At 43.3% G+C, this 20,979-nt stretch overlaps 1 protein-coding gene across 4 annotated transcripts in view; it reads left to right on the forward strand.

Moving 5' to 3' along the window:
- The window catches only part of LOC142497521 (pleckstrin homology domain-containing family A member 7-like), a 57,958-nt gene extending 38,074 nt beyond the window's left edge, over positions 1-19,884 (forward strand). For 2 of the 4 annotated variants that reach the window (XM_075605399.1, XM_075605396.1), the window contains exons 8-24: positions 51-1,104; positions 2,145-2,225; positions 2,677-2,775; positions 3,405-3,473; positions 3,604-3,684; positions 4,094-4,243; positions 5,444-5,542; positions 6,318-6,426; positions 8,170-8,276; positions 9,223-9,327; positions 9,763-9,847; positions 10,702-10,808; positions 11,969-12,154; positions 12,356-12,763; positions 13,527-13,648; positions 16,458-16,597; positions 18,034-19,884. In XM_075605399.1, coding sequence (XP_075461514.1) covers positions 51-1,104; positions 2,145-2,225; positions 2,677-2,775; positions 3,405-3,473; positions 3,604-3,684; positions 4,094-4,243; positions 5,444-5,542; positions 6,318-6,426; positions 8,170-8,276; positions 9,223-9,327; positions 9,763-9,847; positions 10,702-10,808; positions 11,969-12,154; positions 12,356-12,763; positions 13,527-13,648; positions 16,458-16,597; positions 18,034-18,554 — 3,523 coding nt within the window. In that variant the 3' untranslated portion in view covers positions 18,555-19,884. The remainder of the gene's footprint in view (positions 1-50; positions 1,105-2,144; positions 2,226-2,676; positions 2,776-3,404; positions 3,474-3,603; positions 3,685-4,093; positions 4,244-5,443; positions 5,543-6,317; positions 6,427-8,169; positions 8,277-9,222; positions 9,328-9,762; positions 9,848-10,701; positions 10,809-11,968; positions 12,155-12,355; positions 12,764-13,526; positions 13,649-16,457; positions 16,598-18,033) is intronic. The other 2 variants (XM_075605398.1, XM_075605400.1) reach the window with 2 other exon arrangements.
- Positions 19,885-20,979: the final 1,095 nt, after the last annotated feature.

Raw genomic sequence — 20,979 nt, forward strand, 5'->3', positions numbered from 1 at the left:
TACAGAAAAATAAATAATTTTAGGAATATTTTTTTATTATGTACCCTCAGATCTTACTGTGCCAGGAGTCCTTCTAGACTTCCTCAAAAAGGCTTTGAATGCCCACATGATGTTTATGCCTCCCCACATACTCGCTCTGCCCCATCATCTCCTGCAACCCTCCCTGCACATGTATATAGCCTAGACGTAGGAGAGAGGATCTGGAACTCAAGAGATGGAAAATCAACGGAATGGGCTGAGTTTCCAGAGTCCCCAGATAGCAGAAATCTGGTTCCTCATTCTATCCACTGTGGTTCTCCCTCAACAGCCATGACTTTTCCTTCAATCGAAAAACAAGAGGATGTGGTTCAAAGACTAGTCAAGCCCTCAAGATCTCACTCGCTTCCACCAACCCCTTCCGATATTTCTAGGCATCGGGTGTTGAAGAGAAGTCCTCCTCAAAATATTAAGTATGGAAGCCCTTTGATTAGTGATAAATCTATAAACTATTCAGACTCGTCTCATGCAATAATTGTGCAGTCCATGGGCAGTCCCACCAAAAAAGATATGCCTCTTACACCACGTCTAAGTCCAAAAGTTCAATCTCATCAGTCCCAAGGAGCTTCCAATGAGGATTTGGCTGTGACTGGATCTCCTTCTCAAGGCAGAATAACTGTCAGATCAAACACTCCCATCGGACGGGTGGACATTCTTCCTTCAGAAGACCGGGTAGGGAGTTCTGCACCTATGTCGCGGCATAGCGAAGAAAGAACAGGCGAGTATTTTGTAACCAGTTCCAGGACCAGAAGCCACATTGTGAAGTCCTCTTCGAGACCCCAAACACCATCTGATCGGTACGATGTTTTGCCATCGGAGGACCCTTATTCTTCTACAGTGGCAAAGGGCCCTAGCAGATACTGCAGGAGGTCTCAGCCTTTGGGAGCAGAAGATGAAAGGCTGGGAGATGTATGTGGGATTACATTGCCCCCCAGAGCGCATGCACATCCCAACAGCAGGATGCAAATGAGGCCAATCACTCCAGTAGAGCGCGTAATTGTGGAAGAATACCCTGTAGAGGTATCCGTAACCCCATCTCTCAGGAGACACCGAAGCCATGCAACAAGAGTAAGCATGATTATTTGTGGTCACTTCATGTCTCATATTTGTGCTGGTTATACATCTATACATTTTTGGGGAGATATTAAGGGCACACAAGCACTTTAGACCTTGCAATGCATTTCAAGCTCCTCTGGCAGCAAAGGGGTTAAAAATCAACATGGTCTATGCAACATCACTATAAAGAATTACCTCCTATTCTAGACATTGGGTACATGGGTGGAATTTATATTTTACTCATGTATGTAACTGAGCAGGAATTGCTTTTCTCTAGCATTTTTGTTCTTTATCTTGATATTATCAAGTGAATGTTGATGCTGTCTTGTAGAGAAATTGATACATTTTTGGCCTGTGACTGCATGTGCAGCATAAAATTGTTGCCTGCTGCACTTATTCGATATATAATTCTCTCCCCGGTCCCCTCTGCTCCTTCACCTGCTCACCACTCTGTCCTCGGATTACTTTGGATGTTGAGAGTCCACAGGTCTGAACTCCTTGAAGGAGTCCCTACTCCGTCTCTGGGGCAGGCCTGGCTCTTTCCAGAGATTGCTGAGCAGTGTTTTGAGTTTCACACAGGTAGAGGAGAGGGAAGTGGAAGCCACAAAAGCCGTGACAGCCAATGAGGCTGGTATGGTGGTGCTTCATGACGACGATCAAAATTACTCTTAAGACAATTGAAAATGTTTTTTTGTTTTATAGTCGGTACATATTAATCATGAAGGCATTGCAGACATATCTTATCTTATTCTTTGAGATACATACAGATCTAGTGTGTCACCTTGTTCCCTTTGGTAACACAAAATATCAGAGTTTCCATAGGACTTAATGGCAGCATTGTGGCAATATATTACAATTTAGCCCAACATGTCACATCAGAGAGAACAATAAAGCCTGCTACATCTGTACTATAAAGTGTTAATTAGAAAGTGTGGGGTTAATAATCAATTTCCTAATTGTATGAAGGGAAAGATTCTGAATAAAGCTATTTTGCTTGTGTTGAATATATAACACATTCCGGTTTTTCTCCCACTACTTTGCTCGGCCAACAGTATTCCGAGAGGTCGTTCCTTCCTCCTGCAGTATGCTCTGGTCGAGTTGTTAGCTGCACACCCCGGCACCTGTCGAAGATGGTGAGTGGCTCATTTATAAGCCAATGGACGATGTTAATATGTATATTTTCTTTCAATTACAATGAATATTTTACAGCCTTATTCACACAACTCTGGTAGCTGTACCAAACGTGGAACTGTTCATTTATTACCCTTATGTGATGTAATAGTATAATAAACAATATAGTCAATGGAGGAGTAATCTTGATGTAATTTTTCAGTTTTTTATTTTTTATTTTATAGCAATCTTTGTAGAACGTAATGGCTGTTCTACTGTGATTCAGAGGCGAATCCTCCTCCTCCCCTCCCCCCACCCTTCCTCCCCAAAAACTGCCAACTGTTAGCCTTGACAGTCAAAAGCTTTAATCATTCGAAATGTAGGTGTGTGTGCTTCTAATTGCAAACCTAGCAAATGACATTGTTCTTTTTTCCCCGTTCCGAAGCCTAACCCTTTTGTTTGTATCTTTGCTAGGGGTCCACCAGTTATTCCCAGTTGCCTCCTCTGCCTCCTGTCTCTAGTCGGTCGGGGTCTCACATGCCCGCTGGAAAGAGGATGTCACTGAGTGTTGTGGTATGATTTGCATCCAGCTGTTAAAAGGGGGCAGTGCAAATAAATGACTCGCTGTTGGGGGATGTCGGAGGCGTGGCCGTGATGTCACGGAGCTGGTTTCGACCTCATTGGGCGACCCGCTCACGTGACCCGTGTGTCGCGCGACAAAACAAATCTATTTGTTTCCTCACGCATCGCCGGCGCTCTGCATCGCGGTCGAGCACTCTATGGCCTGCCTCACCATGGACGTGGCGTAAACTAGAAATTTGTACTTATTTGTATAATTTTGTTTGTGTCTGCTGAATTTTATGCATGTCTGCTTCTTACCTGTTTGAATAATGAGGGCATCATTATTACTAAAACAGGTGAAAATTGTACAAACAAAGCGTTTCTTTACCATGAGAATGTTTTTTTCCGATTGACATTTTTTTGTTTAAAATAAATCGGCTACATTTAACCTGTTAAAAAGATCACTGTCCTTCGTACACTCCTTGGACAGGAGGGACTGCCCCCTTAGATTAAAATAACCACCAGGAATCTCTGACAATAAACTGTCTAGGCACTTTTTTTTTAGCGATTTGTAACTACATTTCCCCCCGGTCAGTTAAGCTATTAACGCAACTTCATTTTCCTTTTTTTAAACAACGTAGCCATCTGGCTCTGCACCTTATCGTGAGAGAGTGGTTCATCCAGTGCGTCTGTCTGAGAATAACATTGACGTAAGTATTGTGTCCATCTGACCTTGATACACACAGGTATTCGAAGGCGGTTTATATAAAGCAAAGTTGAAGTTAAGAGCCGGCTGCTCACTTTAGGTACCCCTGATAATCCTGTGATTTGTAATGACAGGTTTTTCTGACGAAGATGTGTGGTCAGGATAAACTCCTTGTAAGCCTTGAAGAAGAAGCGGCACATCTTAGAGCAGAAAAGGTAACTTGCCGGCCATATGGGTTTGTATCAGCACTATGGCACACACTTTGTTGCAAAATTTTAAATGGACCTTTTACAGTGCTGGGCAAGATGAAAAGTAGACTCGCCCAATTTGGTCAATTCAACTGAAAAAGACACCTAATTTGCTTGTTTCTGCTCTCATTAATTAAGATGTTACATGATGGGAAATCTGGCTTCTATAATAAATGTTATTCTTTTGTGAAGCCAATGCTAGCTAAATGAATAATGGGGAATAATGCACTTGACAGTCCACATATAAAAATGTAATTTAAAGAAAATACAATTTTTGTTTTATTTTAACCTATTCTATTTTGAAGGACCAATGTATCAGCTTTTGTTTTTCTGACATAGGGTGTTACTTTTTAATGTTCCCATTTCCGGCTTATAGGAGAAACTGGAGGATGCACTACAAGTGACCCGCCATCACCTTGATGAGTTTCAAGGTCAAGAGCATGTTATAGAGAAGATTTGGTACCAGCAGAGGCTGCTGCAGGATGACCTTGTGTATGTGCGCGCAAGGCTGTGTGACCTCTCTCTGGTGAGTCTTCGTAGTGTGCAAGAGGTCCATGTAATCCTAGGGCCTTGAATAAGGAAACTTGGCTCCTCATTATTTATTTGGACGTGAAGTGAAGCGTGTCATACCACTTCCACTGTTTGTAATGCATGCTTCATCATTTAGATATTAGGTCACTTTCCAAATAGCACAATTTTTTTCCTGTTTTCCCCAATTTTATTATTTCTTCTATTTCCTTTATGATCTGAATAGAAGCAGTTACCTCCATAGTAATTTAATGTACTGCCATCAACCTCTGATCGTTCGACACATTTCTATTCATAGAGGCGGCAACACATGTTTAATTGCTGAAAATGTGTCAGCATGAGTCCAGTATGTTAGGCAGCCCATCCCCATTTTGCCTTTTTGGTCAGTCTAGATCAGGGGTGCTCAACTCCAGCCCTCAAGCCCCCCCCAACGGGTCAGTTTTTCAGGTTATTTCCGCTTCAGCACAGGTGGCTCAATCATAGGCTCAGTCTTCTGATTGAGCCACCTTTGCTGAAGCTGGAATATCCTCAAAAACCTGACCTGTTGGGGGGGCTTGAGGACTGGAGTTGAGCACCCCTGGTCTAGGCTATTGTTTGATAACAGGCGACCCTTGGGCCACATGCGGTACTCGGCAGCTACCTGTGGCCCCAACCCCTTGCCACCCCAGCAGCTTGGGTGGATCATACAGTAGCTTCTTCCCACTCCCTGAGCTGCTGAATGAAAGTGCTAATCACTAGTTACCAGTGTAAGGAGACGTGGGGGAGAAGCTTCTAACCAGGGTTGCAATATCCCTTCTGCCTTGCACTATATAAATATCTATATACTGTATGTATGGGCTCTTGTGAGGGCTTAAGGACCGCACATGCGTCCCCTTGAGGTATGTCATGTGGCCTACCACTGGTCTATGGCTTCACTTTGTCCTGCCCTTCATATCCCTGGAAACACTCATTGTTCCCTCCATTAAAAACTGCCAAGTAGACCTATTCCTTTTATTTGCTTGTAAAAATTTCGGATGAGGGACTCGCGAAGCCTAGAAAGTAATAACATTGGGCATTGCTAGGAATCTAAAGATGTGGGTGGACCGTTTTCTCCCTTCTTTTTAATCTCCTTCACGTGTTCCCGTGCATGTAAACTGCAAACCCACCATCATTATTCCTGCTGCCACGATATTATCACATTGGACTTTTTCTCTCTTAGGAACGAGAGCGGGCATGGGAAGAATACAGAGCTCTAGAGAATGAGCTACACACACTGAGAGAGACCTTGGAACATGTCAGTCAAATAGGACATCCACAGGTATTTACAGCCGCAGTCCGCCAAAAATTGGAATATATTCTAACTGGGAGGTCCTCCTATTCTGAGCCCTGGGGACCTCCCGGTTCCTGTCATACTTGGTTTTCGGTGCTGATGCCCGGTAGCGGCAGAAGTGCAGTGGCAAAAGTAAAAAGAAAAAAAGATCATAGATTTATATTTGACCAATTTCTTTATAAACTGTCCCACCCAAAACCTTAAAATGGACAAAATATAGTTATTGTAAGTCTGTAGTCGTTTGAGGGCTGCCAAGACCGTATTGTTAGAATTACAACAAAAATGTCTGGGGTTTAAATGGAATGGGAAAATGACCTCTTCAAATCTTTTCCATTCGGGTGTAACCTTTTTTTTTAGCATGCTGTTTTTTTTCACAAAGTGCATTAATTGCATCAGTAGCATTAATTAAGCGGTGGAAAGACATCGCCTAATCGGAGTATTTGCTTATAAAGGTAAAATCCTGCTGCCGCATGGAATGCGTTCTTAACAAACCCAAATCTCCCTCTGAAAGCAAGCCTTGCATACATAGCATTATTTAAGCTGTTTTCTATTGTTTTCCTTTTGAAAGACAAAAATGTGTCAGTGTTTTTGAATTTCTTCCACAGTTTATTTTATTTGTAGAGATTGTGTAAGGAATGATCAGATTAAGTGATGAAAAAGATATTGAAAAAGGAAATGCCCTCTGTTCTCTGTGCCAGCATTATATCGTGCCTCGCGCATCTTAAAGAAACCCATTTTTTTCTTTTTTTTTTCTTAAATGTAGGACCAGTCTGCAGCTCAGCGAGACCTTTGGATGATCAATGACATCGTGTCTGGGCTCAGGTTTAATAAAGGCAACTTTCACGTAATCCCGGAGTCCACAAGACACCCTGGTACATAGTGTTACATTTCCTCGGGGGGGGTTTTTTGTTTGCAATTGTTGTCACACACAATGTCATTACCTTAAACGTTTGGAAACTCCCTGACCTTATTCTTGGATAACTATCTCTAGTCTTTTTCAAAGTGGGTTTAAAGCAGCCGTTTGCATTATTTATTTTATTTGCGTTTTTTTAAAGATTCGTTCTTGCCCTTCTCAATGCTTTTTTTTTGGGGGGGGTGTTTGATTTATTTATTTTTTTAAATCGGGAGATATATGTGAGCGTTTGAAATACTAAGTGTCCGAGAAGTTAAATGGAGATCTCCTCAGAGCCCAGTGCAGTTTTACGGTTACCATGGTAACCTCAAATACTAGACAGAAAATCATGATTTTTAAATCCGTTTTATTTTTCAAGATCAGGACATGCTCGGGGGACGATACTAAGATTATAGGAGTTCCACTTCTGTAGGCCTCTGCAGGAGGCTACATTCCTGTGATTTCTGGAGCATAGTGAGGAGATGTGAAATGATAACTGTGGGAGAACAAACCGCGCTAGATGTTGATTGGTTTAACACGGCGCAGATGTTGTGGTGTGTCTTGCTGTAGTTACTAAAAGGCCCCATCCTTTGAGCGCTAACAGACAGTTGAGCCAAGAAAAGTCTGTATTATAGTCATTCAAGGAATAAGACGTCTGATGCTCTCAGTAGATCAGCTTTCTTAACGTTGCTCGTTGTGCTCAGTTCTAGATTTCTACCCAGGTTACTTACGTTCCATTAAAAGCCTGTATGGCCAGGTCCCCAGTGGCTGTTGCTGCGCGTGCTACAGCGTGCGCACCACACACCACCGTACAGCCGTCTATGGGGCAGGCCCCAGTCGCTGTGTGTGTGGGCACGCAAAGCGTGGTCACACGTCCGCTGGCAGGGAAGACAAGAATGTTGTCTTGCCGCGACGCGATCACATGGTCGGCGGGCAGCCAATGGAAGGGCAGATAGTGTAGGCCAATGCCCTCCGCCCTCCTCCCCGTCATGGCCACGCCCCCTCTCCCTGGCCACGCCTTCCATCATCGCTCCCCCTAGACCACACATCGCGTGTTTCACCCATGCACACGCTCCCAGGCGCGCATGCTCCAGTGAACACTCCTTGGACACACAACATAAAGGGGAAATTTCAAACCCACAATAACCCTGATGTGGGTAAGAAAGGAGTGACTTGGGGCGCACTCCAACCCTTTCCCGGTATGCGCAGCAGATCGATTGTGGCCTCTGACGTCAGCATGCTGGAACTCCGGTCACTTAGTACGGTGACCTCCAAAGTCCAAAAAGCCCTGGGATTTTTGGATTTGAGGCCATCATACCTGCCCATGGCTTTTTGGACTTTGGAGGACACCATACCAACGGACCGGAGTTCCAGCATGCTGACGTCAGAGGCCCCGATCAATCTGCCAGTGAGAGCAGCAGACGCAGGCTACCATACGTGGAGGATGGGTAGACGAGCAGCTGCACATACCGGGAAAGGGTTGGAGTGCGCCCCAAGTCACTCCTTGCTTACCCACATCACAGAGTGGTTTTTTTTTTTTCTCCGTCTTATTTAATCATGTTTACCCGTGAAAATGTAATTAAAAAAGTCTCTGGTCTATTTTTCTCCTGAATTCTTTCAACTGGCATGTACTGTTAATTTCTTAAAAATAAATGAATAGTATAAAAATGTTTTAATACTTCCATGCCAAAATGTATGTGTTGTGATTGGGTTCTTCCTGCAGCAGTATTGATTGCAGCATCCCCGGTCAGTGAAACACACCCAGCCTATCAGCGGAGCTTCCTGCATCATTCCGGCTTGAGCTCTCTGGGTCCAAGAGAAGCGCACGCGGTAAGCTGAAATATAACCAAAACGTTTTGCAATGTTGCAGTTACTTTGATCACAGGTCTAACTTTTTAGATGTTCACATGATGCAGTGTTGGTTTGTGTAAATAAATGTAAATGTTGTTGAAGCACACAGGTAAAAACAGTGAAAGACAAATGTGAATAGCAGAATCAGATTAGACACCATAAATACAACCCTCACTTTCCCAACAATGCTTTTTCTCTACTGCAGGGGATTAAGGACTTGGTTCAGTCTTACAATATAGTTTAAGACCAAAAGGAACCATGCCTCAAAATTTGCCATGCTGAGCTATGTTTACAGAATTGCCTCATTTATGGCATAAAACAGGGCGAAGATATTTGCTGATCTGTGTTTTTGAAGTACTGAAGTAAAACACTGCAATCTAAGAAAGTTACACATAAACCTTTGCCTCCTTGTGCTACCATCTCTTTTCTGCCATACGTATCAATACACTCTTAGTCACACTTTGGGCTCCCACCGGTTCACTCTACCATTAGTCAGTGACCCTAGCGAGAGAGCATATTTCCCCATGCATCATGTCATTCTTAAGAATTACAGTCAGTGTAATTTGTAGCATCCATCCTAAAACAAGGAGAAGAAGATATCTTGATGCCAGTGGCGGAACTACCATAGGTTCAGCTCTACCAGGGCCCACAACTGTTAGGGGCCCATCCTGCAAAGCTGGAGCACCGTTTCGGCACTTTTGGCAGCCGGAGTGGAGGTTCCTCAGGCCTCCTCCTCGTCCTCTCCATTACCTCCCCAATCCCACTAGGGAGCAATTGCGGTATTGGTCCTGTGGTGAATGCCTCAAACTGTAATCCAGTCTTGCTGGGGATACTCGCTTGTGAACATCACATACACACTTGTCGGCGTTTCATCTTTGAAATGCATACCCAGATTTCAATCTATTTCCTCTTTTGACCTATGAAGGACTCAGAAGCTGTTCCACCCAGACCTCCTCTCCCCAAGGACCATCAAACCGCTCCCAGCAATGGGATAGATGGCCAGACCAGAGGGAACAGTGATCAGGCACAAGTGGGTACAATTCTTTACTTCTAGGAGTAGGTCACACATAAACCTATTAAATACTTATTATTAAGTCTTTGAAGTTCCCTTAAATAAGTAACAGCTGTGTGTGATTCCAGGAACTTCTAAACGTTAAATGGGGGAGGACTTTTAAAAAAAAAAAAATCTACAAAAGTTTATTCAATAGTTTTATTAAATAGAAAGTAAGACTTTATAATATAAATTCAATTTTCTTTAAGAAGTTTACAGGTAAAAGGAAAAAGTTGCTCTGGGCTTGTAGATAAAGTAGTTTTTTTTTCTCCTATGGATTATTAGAGGCTATACTTTACACTGTACAATACAGATATATTTGGGAGATTACGGCTTTGATTTCACTCTCTAAGGAATATATGTTCTTATTGTTTCCCATGTGCTTCTCTCCCCCATGACAACACTGAACTTCAGAATGAGCAAGACCAGTTCATTGAGCAGCACACAGACCCTGTGGTGGCAAACACTGCGGGACTGCAGACATCCAGTGCCTGTGCAGGTAAGAAGGATGTAATGATTCCTTGGTGTATTTGTGTAACTTAAGCTGCACTTTTTTTGTGCATGTAAAACTATTGCAAAATAATAAATGACACGCGTGCCTACTGACTCGCAAACACGTTTTCCTTATTTACATTCAAAGGCCAACAGGCACACTGTTTTTTTTTAAGTCTGAGTAACAGCATTTTAGGGCGGTGAAACCCCACGTTTCTGAACAGTTCTTAATATCACAGGCGTAACACACCCTTCAGCTTCAGCATGGAAGAAGGGCTCACTATTACCTTGGAATGTTCCGCATTACAGAATTTAAACATATACAGGTATACCCCGCATTAACGTATGCAATGGGACCGGAGCATGTATGTAAAGTGAAAATGTACTTAAGTGGGGAAAAGGGAGTGCTTCACTTTATCGATGCATGTACTGTACTGCAATCGTCATATACGTGCATAACTGATGTAAATAAGACATGTGTAACAGGCTCTATAGTCTCCCTGCTTGCGCACAGCTTCGGTACAGGTAGGGAGCCAGTATTGCTGTTCAGGACGTGCTGACAGGCGCATGCGCGAGCTGCCATTTGCCTATTGAGCGATATGTACTTACGAGTGTACTTAAAGTGAGTGTCCTTAAAGCGGGGTATGCCTGTAGATAGATATATCACTAGCAATGTATGAAGTAATGTGTCATGTCAAAATATATGTACTGCTAATCCTTCATATATATATTTTTAAATACAGTAAATACAATAGTCTGAAAATTGGGTATTCTATTCTGGCTAAAGTAGTGGCTGTGTATTGTGCTAAATATCGGCCACCAATACACGGGCACACCTGAAACTTCTGGTTCATTTTGCAGATGTTGTGTTGCCCAGTAACGATCTATCTGATATTCGGCTGGCTCAATCGTCCTGCCCCGTCGCCATCCCCACAAGTAACAAAGTTACTGCAGATGCAATGACAAAGGTAGAGAAAGCTTCCATTGTAAAATATTCGTAGTGTGAATCTCTGACGGACACAATATGAACGATCAATGCAGAAATGTGTAATTCTACATGATCTTGTGATCAGTTTGAGTCACTCAATTCCTGAATGTTTTAAAAAAACAAAAAGTGTACCTATGTTTCTGCTATTTGTAGCACTTTTGATATTTCAATGACTTTTACAACTCCACAGTTCATCGTTTACACGAATCACATTTTAATGCAGGAACCCTGCCCGTTTCCCACGTATTTGTTTTTTTTTATTCGAAGCACGAAGGTCCTCAAACTGAACCGGCCTATTTAATTTTTTTGTTTAGTTCCAGTTCGCCCTTGGTCCCCAAGATACTTCTTTTTATATTCTTACTGGGTATTCAAAAATGACACCCAGAGTCATCCAATAGGAAGCCACAAATCCATCCAGCATTGCAGCTTACTATTGACCCACGGGATTTGATAGCCATTTTGAATGACCAAATCCCCTTTCCTGAAACACTGGCACCTAAAACTATCATTATTTTGGGAACTGGATTAAAGAGAGAAACCTTTTTTACATTATTGATTCCTGAGTGCTTCGTTCAAAATTGCTGAGACAGGTATATTTCAGGAATTGTGGGTGACCCAGAGCTAAAAATAGTGCATACAACAAGAGACAGGGGGTGCCCAATGCTACATCCCATTGACAAAACATATATGATATATACTTTTCATCATATATGTTTTGTCAATGGGATGTAGCATTGGGCACCCCCTGTCTCTTGTTGTATGCAATTGCCACGCTCAGTAACTCTCTAGTTGACATAAATATATATTCATTATGTGGTGGGTGTGGGATTTTGAGCTTGCTGGGAATGTGTGTTAATCTAAAAATAGTGCAGTTCAACTGTGGAATTCTGTTTATAAAAAAATTAATACAATTTGTAAAAAAAAGTAGGTGGGTTTACTGCTTTATAATATAGTAATCATTTCTGTAATTCAGGAAATAGACCATAAGAAGGATGATAGCTTGATGTACAAATTAGCATTTCTGTACTAGAAGTGAACTTCTCGTGGCACAGTAGAAAAATATTCAATGCTGCCAAGTTCACATGTTTGAAGCCACCATTGTTGGGTCTCTTCCATGCAAACCTTGCCTCCTTGCCCCAGTTTCAGGCTTCACCTCCCAATTTACCAGAAGTGGGCACTGTTAGAAAGCAGCGTATGAGTGCCGAGGAGCAGCTGGAACGCATGCGAAGGCACCAGGAGGCCCAGATCCATGAGAGACCCAAGCCTGGTCTTTCTACCCAACGGCAAAATTCTCAAAGAGTCACCGCAGCCACTATCGGTGGAAGAGTGAGTATGAAAAAAATCACACATGCAGACAAATGTCTCAAATAGGGGTGTCAAAGCCGACATGTAACATACCGAATTGTTGTCATGGACTTGCACAGTTGCTTTAGTTGCTCAAGTGTAATGATGTTCTTGTTTCACTGGGTGGTGGGTACTTACCAAGCTTTGGTAGTAATCTCTTTTTCTTTTCTTCTTTTGCTGCAGTTGAGGTCCGTATCCTCCGATTCCCTCCCAGCTGGACCAAATACTCAAAAAGTAGACAAAGTATCTTCAGAACAGAGAAAACCGGCGCTAGTGAGAGTCACCGCTTCTTTTTACCCAAGCACCGCATCTACTCCGCAGTCTGGAAAATTAGGCAACGTAAAGCCAAAAACAATTACCCCTAAAACAGTGCAGGAAAACAGAGCTTCAAGCCAGTGTAATCCAGAGGAAGCAACCTACAGTTTGGTGATGGAACCTCAGACGGAAAGCAGGACTTCCACAAGCTGTCATGAGATATCTCAAGTGACCAAGGTGACTCCTCCATTGAGGACAAGCAGTAAAATAGTCACTGCTGCCTGCATGCAACGCAAAAAGGATGTTCAAGAGGGAACCCATGACAGCAGGCAGGAGGCAAGTGCATACTGTAAGGAGGAATATATGAATGGTAGTGCGTGTGTAGAGAGATCGAGAGATGGTGTGTGGGTGTATATTGAAGTGAAACTTCTTTGCTGGCACCTACAGGGTTTTCATGGGGAAAAAATGCATTGCCTTGTAACGAAAAACCATGACAAAAGTGACGTCGCTCTTCTAATGGGCGCTCGTCACGCATGTGCAGAAGAGGAGATTGCAGGCCAGCACGCATGTGCAGTACCACCCTTGTCCACCAAGTACATTGGCGCTCCACCCCTCTTTCAGCACGCATGTGCACTAACGGCCACGGGCTGCGCATGGCTGCGGGCCCCTGCGCATGCGTGCCACCACAAGCGAGGGCTGACCGAGGGGGAGAGGAGAGGAGCTGGGAACACTGGGCAGGGAGAGAGCGAGTGCCGCTTCCCCTGAGATGCCGGTGCTGAAGCGCACACAGTCGCTCGCACGTGCACACTATAAATATATTTGTGTCGTGCACGTGCGTTCTAAGTCACACTTCTTTGTGTTTTGTCAGAAATTGTGTGTTGATAATTAAAAACATCACCATCACAAGCACAATTTCTGTGACAAGACAAAAGTTTGACTTAAAATGCGCGTGCTCGGCACACACACTGTTTTTGTTGTTGTTTTTTTTTATATACCAGTGACCGTATTAATGGATATTTTAGATATATCCTTTTTATAGGTTTTAATTGTTTGTTTTTAAGCATATCAGTGACTATTTTACTTCCTCTTATTATTCCAGCTAAGACCAAACCAGTTCCCTTCAGTCTTTTCCTCAGAGATGAAGCCAAATCCTCAACCTGAGCAACTGGAAGTAAAAAGAAAGACTGTGGAGAGAATGAAAACCACAGTGTCTGGAACCAGGTAATAAATTAACACGTCAGCCAGCAACTTCCTAATCCATTAAAGAAAAGACATTGTGGACAGTTTTTTGTTTTCTTATTAGCCAAACCTGATCTTTGCTTGTTGAACCATTCGACTTTGGAAGCTTTTTGTACATGCGAGAGAAATACTTTGAGGTTGTAAATTTACCATCTTCCGCTGTTTGTCCATGCGCCCAGCACAGTGAGGGAATGAGCATCTTCCGCTGTTTCTGTCCATGCGCCCAGCACAGTGAGGGAATGAGCATCTTCCGCTGTTTCTGTCCATGCGCCCAGCACAGTGAGGGAATGAGCATCTTCCGCTGTTTCTGTCCATGCGCCCAGCACAGTGAGGGAATGAGCATCTTCCGCTGTTTCTGTCCATGCACCCAGCACAGTGAGGGAATGAGCATCTTCCGCTGTTTCTGTCCATGAGCCCAGCACAGTGAGGGAATTGGCATCTTCCGCTGTTTCTGTCCATGCGCCCAACACAGTGAGGGAATTAGCATCTTCCGCTGTTTCTGTCCATGCGCCCAACACAGTGAGGGAATTGGCATCTTCTGCTGTTTCTGTCCATGCGCCCAACACAGTGAGGGAATTAGCATCTTCCGCTGTTTCTGTCCATGAGCCCAGCACAGTGAGGGAATTGGCATATTCTGCTGTTTCTGTCCATGCGCCCAACACAGTGAGGGAATTAGCATCTTCCGCTGTTTCTGTCCATGAGCCCAGCACAGTGAGGGAATTAGCATCTTCTGCTGTTTCTGTCCATGCGCCCAGCACAGTGAGGGAATTGGCATCTTCTGCTGTTTCTGTCCATGCGCCCAACACAGTGAGGGAATTAGCATCTTCCGCTGTTTCTGTCCATGCGCCCAACACAGTGAGGGAATTAGCATCTTCCGCTGTTTCTGTCCATGCGCCCAACACAGTGAGGGAATTAGCATCTTCCGCTGTTTCTGTCCATGCGCCCAACACAGTGAGGGAATTAGCATCTTCCGCTGTTTCTGTCCATGCGCCCAGCACAGTGAGGGAATTGGCATATTCTGCTGTTTCTGTCCATGCGCCCAACACAGTGAGGGAATTAGCATCTTCCGCTGTTTCTGTCCATGCGCCCAGCACAGTGAGGGAATTGGCATATTCTGCTGTTTCTGTCCATGCGCCCAACACAGTGAGGGAATTAGCATCTTCCGCTGTTTCTGTCCATGCGCCCAGCACCGTGAGGGAATTGGCATATTCTGCTGTTTCTGTCCATGCGCCCAACACAGTGAGGGAATTAGCATCTTCCGCTGTTTCTGTCCATGCGCCCAGCACAGTGAGGGAATTGGCATATTCTGCTGTTTCTGTCCATGCGCCCAACACAGTGAGGGAATTGGCATATTCTGCTGTTTCTGTCCATGCGCCCAACACAGTGAGGGAATTGGCATATTCTGCTGTTTCTGTCCATGCGCCCAACACAGTGAGGGAATTGGCATATTCTGCTGTTTCTGTCCATGAGCCCAGCACCGTGAGGGAATTGGCATATTCTGCTGTTTCTGTCCATGCGCCCAACACAGTGAGGGAATTAGCATCTTCCGCTGTTTCTGTCCATGCGCCCAGCACCGTGAGGGAATTGGCATCTTCTGCTGTTTCTGTCCATGCGCCCAGCACAGTGAGGGAATTGGCATCTTCCGCTGTTTCTGTCCATGCGCCCAGCACAGTGAGGGAATTGGCATCTTCTGCTGTTTCTGTCCATGCGCCCAACACAGTGAGGGAATTAGCATCTTCCGCTGTTTCTGTCCATGCGCCCAGCACCGTGAGGGAATTGGCATATTCTGCTGTTTCTGTCCATGCGCCCAACACAGTGAGGGAATTAGCATCTTCCGCTGTTTCTGTCCATGCGCCCAGCACCGTGAGGGAATTAGCATCTTCCGCTGTTTCTGTCCATGCGCCCAGCACAGTGAGGGAATTGGCATCTTCTGCTGTTTCTGTCCATGAGCCCAGCACAGTGAGGGAATGAGCATCTTCCGCTGTTTCTGTCCATGCGCCCAGCACAGTGAGGGAATTAGCATCTTCCGCTGTTTCTGTCCATGCGCCCAGCACAGTGAGGGAATTACCATCTTCCGGAGTTTCTGTCCATGCGCCCAGCACAGTGAGGGATGTTCAGAGGACAGGGAATGCTGGCTTTTTCCCAGAGCAGCTCACGTGGCGATATTATTTACTGACGTGAGGTAGCACAACTGAAATTGCACATTAAACCTTGGTAGATGGTGCTAGATAGTATGCACAGCATTAGATACATTTTAAAAAGTGTATATAGATGTAGAAGAGTTCATTGTTCCTACTGATAACCCTGTTATAACGCAGAAGAGAAGAGTTTCCATAGAGTTTACTAGCAGTGATAACACATATCACAATATGTCCCATCATTATGCACCAGAGGGAGCAATACAGACTGCTACATCTGTAGTACAATCCGTTGACAATAAGGTCCAAAGACGTTTGCCTGCGTTTCATCAATTATAGGGTTTTCTGAAATCGGTGGTGGAAACTCTGCTTTAATGAATAACCTTACTGGTGTCTGGGGTAAACCTTCTTCTACAGCTTAAACATTTACAAACACGAAGAAAAGACCAGATCTGCAAAAATATTGAGCCATTGTTAAACCCATATAGCACATACACTTTTAACACAGTCGGTTATATCTTTCCCATCACCTACTAAATGGGAGCTTCACAGACCCTTTACTCTCGTCAATTGTAATCTGATCCTATTGCCTCTTGCTGTCCCCTGCCCGCACATGCCCAGGAGGTGTTCTCAATATATGTTTGACATTTCAGCCCTGGAACATCCCCTGGGGGTCTCAGCAGACACTCAGACGAGGGTTACACCATCGCAATGGAGGGGGAGCGGGAACGGATTATCAGCTTATCCTATACACTGGCAACAGAGGCCTCGCAACGCAGCAAATTTATGACAGGTAACTGGGGTAGGATTCACATGTACACTTTGCTTCCTGTACACACAGTTTAACAAGAAAGTTGTTCACAGCACTTCTGGATCATGTAAAAGACAATGTGCTAACTGCGATGCTGGAAGTGTACAATAGATGCACATAAGGCCGTGTATCTTATGAAGAGCAGTGAAGCATCCAAAGGAAGGGCAATGAACTATTCGCTACCACATAACACATCACTAATCAACACAAAAATAAAGCAGGACTGTCTGAATACATCATTAAACAGCAGTTTCTCCACATCATCCAGAGCATACATGTAGAGTATTCGGCTCGTTGGCGCTTGCTGTGCAAGTCCTGTACAGTCATTGAAGTTCTTTCTAAAAGCGTTCATTGAAGGACATCATGTTGAACTGTGACATAACTAAAAATATTGCACCTGTATCCCACATTTGAATTTTTTTTTTTTTAAATGCTCGTAAATTGCTCGGGTTTCAAAATGTGGTTCCTCGCCTTGAATATCAGTTCAATAACAGCAAGGCCAATTCTCCCACTGCTTGAAAGAAGAAATGCTTCCGGTATTTTAAAAAGTGACTTGGACATGGTGGAGGTGTATCATCTAATCCCATTGTAACGGAAAGGCAGACCTAAAGAGCCTGTGATCATTCATGTTGGTTCTACAAATATTGAATGTTTCAGGCTTTTTTTTGCATGGTGGTCTGCAGTACAAAGTTACTGCTTTATGATGGAGAATGTTTATGACTAACACATGGGATGGGCCATTGTATTGTAAGATACAAAGAATAGCTCCTTTGGGACTACATGTCGGCATACTCTTATAGTCTGTATTTAGTTATTACTTGCTGACTGAGCAAAGATTTTGACAGCCTTGGACAACTCAAAGTATGGAAGACTTGCTACTTATGCTGGATACAAGAGAGGTTAGTCTTGACAATTGTAGATGCAGAGGAGGGAGGAAATTCTCACAGAAGACATAACTACAGTGTGAAAGGAGAATGCACAGTATATGAGGAAGTGAAGAGGGTGCTGAAAGCATCTAATCAGAATAACATGGAAGGATTGTTCGTTACCCACATACCAAAAGCTGTAAAATAACAAAGGAGGGCGAGGGAGTAGGTGGTACGATACCTTTTTATTGGACCGGCAGATAGCTAATATGTTACAAGCATTTCAACCTTGCAGGGTTTTAATCGGGTACTGCAGAAGTATCGAAACAGAAGGTATTGTATTGTTCACCTATGCTAAAAGAAACATTTGGCACTGTCCCTATTTAATTCCAGTTGTAATGTGGCTGAAATTTTGCAGAATAGTTGCAACAGTTTTTTTGTTTGTTTGTTTTTAAACATTTACTATAAAGTAACAATAATATAATTGCAACTCAGTGGAATTACCTTTACACACCATAAATTGATGTTCCTGCGTTATCATTTTGTCCGCAGCCAACACAGCTGACGAGGATGATGCAAACAGCGATATCTCAACACCGGAAGAAATCTATCCCTGGGACTTTATTCTGCAGGAATCCTATCCCAGCAAACTGGGTTACAACGAGCAGCGTCAATTCAAAGCCACACAAAATCCACTCCAAGAAGAAGGCAAGACAGGCAGCCAAACAGAGAGCTGCCAGCCTTTTAATCTGCCAAACCAGTGTTCTGCTGGAGGACCCTACAGTCCTCAGCTCCAACACCTTGAAGCAACAGAGAGCTTTTGTAATTTCAAGCATCCAAGCAAACTACATTACGAGAACTGGGCAACAGAGAAAGAGGAAGAGACTGCTGACCACTGCACAGTCCTGCAACAGGAGAGCACTCCGCTGTCTAAGTGTAATGGACAAGTGGCAAACTATGACTTCCTCATCGAGGATTTGCATTATCACCCTCTAAGTATGGGCAAGATTGCAGATTATTGTAAGGAAGAGAGGGAGCCAATCAGGATCACACTTCTTCAGTCCAGCTTCTAGTCCATGGCGGTGATAATGTGGAGATCTGTGGATTTTATTAAACTGCTCCAAATAGATGTGACTAGGAACCATTGCTTTGATTACTTTGCCTATGAGCGGTCTAAAATAGTGGGAGAGAGGATGATTTGGTGACGATGGTTAAGTCTATTTAGAATACGAGGGACGAGCATGAAGGTTCTGAATGAAATAGAAATGTTGTATAGCGTGTCAGAGTATGTAAATAGGATGTACATAGGGAGCCCATGATAAAGTGACGTCTGAGGTGGAATCTTGAAGCACTGGAAAGTAGGAACGACACAAAAAAAAAAGTTGATACTTAAAACTGAAGAAGTTGGACCTCTAGATGGAGCAACCCAGGGCTAACGGGTATGTGTGTCTTACAGAAGATGATCTGCTACGTTGAAGTAGTTAATGAAATGGTACTTGCAAAGTGTTAGAAAAGCTATTCTGTGGTCCAACTTCACACAGTCAGTTTAAAATGCTAACTGGTTTGAGAATCCCTGCATTTTCTGCTCTGGTTTACTTGACCAGCTCCAGTAGGGACAGTTGCACTATTTGGAAAGAAAATAGGTTTCTGCATATTTAGAAAGGGATTTTAGTAAGTGGAGATAACTCATGAAGGGCTTTTCCAGTATGTTTATGGATGTGAAACGTGTTTTAATTGGTTACCAAGGCTGTAACATCCTACAGTTGTATGTTACATGATTTTGAATAACTTAAAGAAATGTTTGTGCCAAAAAATGTTGAACTCTGTTGTATAGAGTAGCAAAAGGCCAAGAAGTTCCAGTTCCCCTCTGAAGGCTCAGTCCTGAAAGCCTGTTTCTTTGCCAATTATATGGAGCAGAAATCCCACAGTTCTTCTTACTGTAGCCCTGCAGTCCTTTACCTTCCTGTTCCAAACATTGCATCCAACCCACAAGTATGTGTGTCCCAAGGGCCACGTATGTACTGTACTGATTTTTAAAAATATACCAATGCATCCATTGGACAGGGAATGGGATAAGAAACACCCAAACACTGACCTTTGTCATCTTTCTGAATAGCCAAAATATACATACCTATTTGTGTAAGTATTTGCTATGTTGAATACGAACTACTTGTTGAGAGAGGTAAATATTGCAGGCTTTTCCGGTAGCCAATGCCTTTTGTTTTGTACACTAGACCAACTCAATCAGGTTGTTATGACTGTTCTTCTGTCCACATGAACTGGCATATGAAGCGTTTTTTTTTTGTTTGTTTGTTTTTAAACAATAAGACCTGTGGATGGTCTACATCGGGTGTGGCCAAATCCAGTCCACAAGGGCCACCAACAGGTCAGGTTTTCAGGATATCCCTGTTTCAGCACAGGTGGCTCTGTCTTTGACTGAGCCAGCTGTGCTGAAGCAGGGATATCCTGAAAACCTGACCTGTTGGTGGCCCTCGAGGGCTGAAGTTGGCCACCCCTGGTCTACATTTTTACTTTATATTTTATTGCAGTGCCTTGCCCAGTAAACTAGTGGTTTGTCATTCTGCTCTGTTGTAAAGGGCCTGTTTAATTTTAATATACAATCATAGAATCTTATGAGTGTGCCTCTGGACTGCCTGCTACTGCATACAGATGGATGGGTTGTATGCCACCTGTCTCCTCTTTAACCTGCCATTAAAACCAAATAGCAGGACAGTCCACTGCCTTATCGGCATATCTAATACTGTATTTTGCTGTAACCATTCCTTGTAACAAACTCCCCAATTACTTACAAAACAATTTGTTTTTATAATCACTGCAGATGTCTGCTAACCAATTTTTTTTATTTTATACATTTTGTAAAGGAGAAATTAAGTGTACAAGGTAATGTGTCTAAAGCTTTACGCTGTTTTGTGACATCTATGCAAAACTGTATTGTGCAAATAAAATAAGAAAGTATGAGGGTTTTTTGTTTTTTTGTGTTCTGCAATGAAAAAGGAAACTACAGTATACATATCACAATAATGTGCTACAAATAAACACTGAGGGATGACACTGAACCTTGCATTATGAATACAACCCTATTGTATTCTTGGTTATTGAATATATGTTGCAGGTCAATCAAGCAATAAAGTGGTTTGTTAAATTTGCAAACTGTTGAGACTTAATCTCATCTAAAAATCAGAGCAACTTGGGAAGACCCAATTTTTCTGGCTACACAGGAAGTGCCGCAGTGATTTATTGGAGAGTTTTCACCTCCAGGGCTAAAACGACCACTTTCTGACGTGTGCAATGGTAAATCAGGGCACACCTTGTAAAACAGGACATCAAGACCCTGGAAAATCCCACGTGTGGGGCATGTGTAAAGTCCACACCGTGGTTGAGAGTATGATTTATCATCTTTCATATGGAAATGCCAAGATTACAAAGTCTTTACACACTTCACACATCAATGACCGAGGAAATCTAACAAAATATGTA

The sequence above is a fragment of the Ascaphus truei genome, chromosome 6, assembly GCF_040206685.1.
Source record: "Ascaphus truei isolate aAscTru1 chromosome 6, aAscTru1.hap1, whole genome shotgun sequence".
Classification (NCBI taxonomy): Eukaryota; Metazoa; Chordata; class Amphibia; order Anura; family Ascaphidae; genus Ascaphus; species Ascaphus truei.